We start from the raw sequence: 5,748 nt of genomic DNA on the forward strand, positions 1-5,748 counted from the left end.
AATTATTACATCAATGAATATTCCACATAAAACTCTATAAGAATTCATCAACATTAGATCAATATCAAGTAACCCAAAACATAGTCAAAATCTAGGGTTCATCAAATTCATGGGTTCATAGGTAATTTAGGTTAAAATCATCAATAGAATATCAATTAAATCATTATTCAGTGTTTATAAATCATTTATGCAAGAACGCAATATAGAATCGTGAAATTGGATAATTCAACTTTAGAGACTTTGAAAACATCTTGAGAATTGGGGCTCCTTGATGAAGAGAGTTTCAAGGATAAGTATCCATACCTTGATGAAGCTAATTCTTCACATTGGTGAATAATTTCCACTCAAAACGTCACCTCCAAGCCGTTCCTTGATTTGGACTTCAATGGAGACTTAGAGAGAATTCTAAGAGATTTTGGGGTTTTGATTTGGATGAATGAAATATTCTAAGTGTTAAACACTTATATACATATGTAAAATACCCAATATATTACTTTATAACTCGCCAACACATCCAAGTAGAAGTGGGGTGAATTTACAAGTTCACCCCTAGACATAACAGTGACTGCACGCAGGCACACAGGCCAATCGACGGAGCGTAAGCCCACTTACGGGGCGTGCTGGAAACCGTCGATGGGTTCCGAGGCTGGGAACTGGTAGACTTACCACCCAGGATAAGTACCTACCACGCCCACAAACTATGGGGCGTCGACCAGCTACTGGCCGTCGAGTGCCTTCTGTAGGTGGACTGCCTTTTGGCAGTTTTGGCCACCAACTTGGGTCCTTCCTCAAGGACCCTTAGTTAATCCTTGGGGATAATTTTTCGGACGTTTCAAATCCAAATACGATCGTATATGAGTTTAACATCTCTCACATAAATTTCATCCAAAACGAACACGTAAAACTCGACGAAACACGCTTAGACAGACAAGGTCATTTCAAAGAACATCTTTCGAACTTCATGGATGTTCTTGGACGTTTGGCCTCCGAACTCCACGAAATTGACAAACTGCCTATACATACTAGAATAACTCATTTATAGACCTTAAAACCTCATTAATCACACAATCACACATAAAACCACATATGAGGCACATAGTTGACTTAGTCGTCAAACGTCTTAGTCGTCCCTTGACGTTTTGACTTCCAATGCACCTAATACTTTAGCTACTGCCTCTATACCATATATTAGACCTATTTAGGACCTTACACCATCAATACTAACATGATAGGTTCTAGTTCACCTAAGTCATTTTGGGGGTCTTACAATCCCCCCTACTTGGAAAACATTCGTCCTCGAATGACACTTGTCACTCTCCGAACAATTCCAAGAATTGAGATTAATCTAGCAGCTAATAAATATCCCATAAAACACATAGTCAATAAGAAACTATCACTTTCACAACACAATAAGAAAGTACAAGACAATTCTGTAACTCATTATGCTACAAAACTCAAATGGTTCATTCCAAATGTCAAAAACTCATTTTATATTTAATATCATACTTATATACATCAGTTCTAACAATATTAGAACAATTTTAGATCAAAGAATCAAATAGTCATTTTTCACAAAATTTTACAGTGAATAGTTCAAGCATATAGTGATTTTTAGCAAAATTTTCAAAAATGCAACTTTTAAGCAATTCATGATATGAACATGTTAATATGCAAATTAACATCATTTAAACACATCTTAAAACATAATCACAACTTCATAGAATACACAATTCAAGAAGTTAATGAAATTCAATTTGAACAAAATATCATGCATACGCAACATGCTTCTAGGACTTTCTATCCCATATACTAACCGTACTCCCCCACTTAGAAGGAACTCATATCACATCAAGAAGAAAAGAGAACTTACCAACAACATGATCACTCTCATCCGCCTTCCCTCCTCTAGACCGGAGTGCATAGAAACAGCTCTTTGTTGGAGCATCATCCTTTGGAACACTAGGAGAAACTTGCTTACCCTCTCTTCCCCTAGAAGCAATCATAGGAGAATCTCTCACCTTGTGTCCTTCCTTACCACAACCAAAGAAACTCCCAGTACCCAATAGACACTCACCGTAATGTTTCTTGCCACATTTGGCACAAGTAGGTTTTACCTTTTGAGAACCACCTCCTTTCTCCAATCTCACCTTAGCTCCCTTAGGTTCTTCATGAGTTTGATCCCTCTTCTTAAACCTAGTTTGCTCTTGATCATTAGCACCACTCCTTTTCAAACTTCTAGTCATTCTCCTAAGTTTAGACTCTTCAATTTATTGTGCATATACCATTCTAGATAGGGTCATATCATCATGCAACATAGCGGTACAACATTCTTCCACTACTAAGTCGGCTACCCCAGTCACAAGACGACTACTTTCATCTCTGGGATTAGACACAAGAGAAGGGGCATACCTAGACAAAGTTGAGAATTTCAAAGAGTGCTCCTTAACACTTATATTGCCTTGTTTGAGATTAATATACTCCTCCACCTTAACTTCTCTCCTCTCTCAAGGAAAGTACTTACCAAGAAAAGATTCCTTCAATTCTTCCCACTCAATAGGACCCGATTCTTCCGGCCTATTATCCTTCCATTAAGTGTACCATATTTGAGAAACATACCTCAATTGATATGAAGCCAACTTCACCTTCTCCCTAGATATAACCCCCATAACACTCAACACCTACACACTATCAAGAAACTCTTGTGGATCCTCTCCCACTTTAGAGCCAAGAAAGATAAGAGGATTCATCCTCACAAAAATCTCTCACCCTAGTTTTCATAGTTCTCTCCAAAACCCTAGGCATCATACTCAAATTAGCTTGCATAGTCACGGCTCAGGCTTTATCAATCAAAGCCTCTGTAATCTCCCTATTAAACATCTCCGGAACCTCAATACCTCCTCAACATTAGGAATAGGATTACCTTGTGAGGCACTTGGGCACCTTGAACACCTTGGACTCCTTGCCCACCTTGAGGAACTTTGCCAACTTGCTCAACTTGAGGAGGAATCTCTTCATTCATCCTCTCATCTTCAAACCTTCTTGAGGACATCCTTATAGTATTCATCTCTTAGAAACACAATGAAATACATTAAGAAGGATAATCAAAACATTTACTCTAACTCACGACATAGGAGTAGAAAAGAAGGGAAATTCTATGGTTCTATAGCCTCTCGCCCATAGATGTGTCGCGACACATACTGATAGTCAAGACTCTACTACACGTGACTTAATGAGACTTCTTGATTCGTAATACTAATTTCACAAACCTATGTCTAATACCAAGCTTATCACATCTCGAAACCACACCCTAGAAGATAGGGTACAATATCAGATTGTAACCGGTGTACTCAAACTCTCGGAGGTCTTATACAAGCCCTTTCATATCATTCATCGCATAAACATAGTGAAAAGCAGTGCGAAATTAAAACTTTTCACAAAACATAATATAGTCTTCAAAATCTCTTCAATATAAAAGTAATAGAAAATACTAAGTCTAAGTATCATCATCTTAAGGCACAAGAATACTTGTGACACGACCCATACTTCAAAATACGAATATGGAAATACATAGTCTATTACAATAGTTTGAATGGATACATAAAAGTCATATATGCCCTCAATTCAAGTGAGGACATACTTCAACTTCTCTTGAACGATATTCTAAGTTGAAGTCTTCACTTCTCAAAGCTCCTCACCTACCAAGAACTATATAGATAGATAAAAGCTCGGAGTTAGTACAACCACATCTACTTATGACATTATGCATAAAAATCATGATAATTGACTTTTATTGGAAATATGCATCTTTTAATTTAAAAATCATATTATAATCATTATAAAAACATTTAACAACTTATAAAAACATAAGATAACATACAACCAAAAAATCACATTTTTATAACTCACTTTCGAGTAAGCGATATTCATTGTACAGTGAATTAATTCACGGTTACAGTGAAATACTTTACTTTCTTGTTAACCCACTTCTAGCATGTAATTCCCTCACTAAAAGATATTCTATATTCACTTAAGTCACACAAAGAGAGACCACCCATACACGCTCTCTAGATGTGCCTAAACGATCCTTAAGATTACTTATAATGAGTTATATACACACTTACAAAGTATCATAACATCAAGGTAAGATTCTTCTACCAAAAGTGACTCCAAGTCTCACTTGAGTGAGTTGTGAATCGACCGCCCATACAATCCCTTACACACACACTTGAGAGATGCTATAGACTCCCTACAAATAGAATCATTCTCTCTTATTACACCAACACATTGATGATATGATATTCTCCTTCCAAAGGCTATCAAAAAGGCCTACTTAAGTAAATTAAGAAGATAACATCCATAGTGACCTCTTCAAGATTACGTAAATAGTCCTTAAGACTACCTAAGGATTAGATCATGTCCACAAAATCAACCTCTTCCCTAACTAGATTCATCCTCAAGACTTCTAAAGATAAGACATGAAGAGATCATATCTTATGCCCTCTTCACACTTTAGCTAAGGAATCCTTAAGTAACTTTAGATTAGGTACTTATTCATTTGCATACTCCTTAACAGAAGTCGTTAGTTCATTAGTTCATTAAGACTCATACATCACATAAAAGACTTCAAGTGATGGTCTTAGACAAGACCTAGGAACTCTAAATAACACCTTCAAAGTCTATTTTTCAATGTCTAGATAGCGCCCATACCACCACCTAAACCTCATAAACTTCTTTAATGCTAATAGGCATTCCATACAATGAGAATAAGCTATAACCTACATAGACCATTATAGAAAGACATGGAATCCGGATTTCTATCGTACTCCAATGAGGATTTTCTACCTGCCAAGGGTAGAACTTAGACACATCCCATGTAGGCACATGGTTAAGGAATATGAAGGGCTTCTTTGTATTTTAGTCTCATACTTAACTAGAACTACTTCCCTTACCATACCCACTCGGTGATAGCCTTTTTTCTCATAGAGTAGTTCACAAATTAGGTTCACATAAAATGGTTCCATAACAAGTTCATAATTCAATCACATTTACCCTACCAAAGAAGGTCCACTAGGGCTACCTCACAATGGAGACAAGAAGCTCATCATGAATTTCCTAAGGATTAATATGATGCCGTTCCAACCAATTAACCTTAAGTCTACCATTCCTTTACTTTGAAGGATACCATTACGGCTTACGACTTCAACAATCATAACCTTTACACTAAGTCAAAGTTTTTACATAAAAGACTTTGTTAAGTTCATTAAGGTGATGTCATTCATACATTCAAGACTAACAGTTCTAACACCCTAAATCAAGACATCACATATTCATTACCACATATATCAAGCAAGGGACACAAGTCAATCAAGACAAGACACCACACACTTCACTTTTTACTCATAATGCAAGTAATTCTAGAAGCACATACAAAAAATTCTAACATCATTAAGTCATCTTATATACTATCATATACCCAAGTTGAATAACCAAGAGTCAACTCTAACACTTCATGGACGTTTTTGGACGTTTGACCTCCAAACTCCACGAACTCAACAAACTTCCTATACATACTATAATAACTCATTTATAGACTTTAAAACCACATAAATCACACAATCACACATAAAACCCCATATGAGACACATAGGTGACTTAGTCGTCAAACGTATTAGTTGTCCCTTGATGTTTGACTTCCAATGCACCTAATACTTTAGATACTTCCTCTATACCATATATTAGACCTATTTA

At 36.4% G+C, this 5,748-nt stretch overlaps 1 protein-coding gene across 1 annotated transcript; it reads right to left on the reverse strand.

Annotated features, from left to right (window-relative positions):
• Window positions 1-1,838: 1,838 nt before the first annotated feature.
• LOC138348682 (uncharacterized) lies at window positions 1,839-2,243 on the reverse strand. The gene has a single exon (XM_069298252.1). The coding sequence runs from the start codon at window positions 2,241-2,243 to the stop codon at window positions 1,839-1,841; it is 405 nt and encodes a 134-aa protein (XP_069154353.1).
• Window positions 2,244-5,748: the final 3,505 nt, after the last annotated feature.

Source organism: Solanum lycopersicum, chromosome 5 (assembly GCF_036512215.1).
Source record: "Solanum lycopersicum chromosome 5, SLM_r2.1".
Taxonomy (NCBI): domain Eukaryota; kingdom Viridiplantae; phylum Streptophyta; class Magnoliopsida; order Solanales; family Solanaceae; genus Solanum; species Solanum lycopersicum.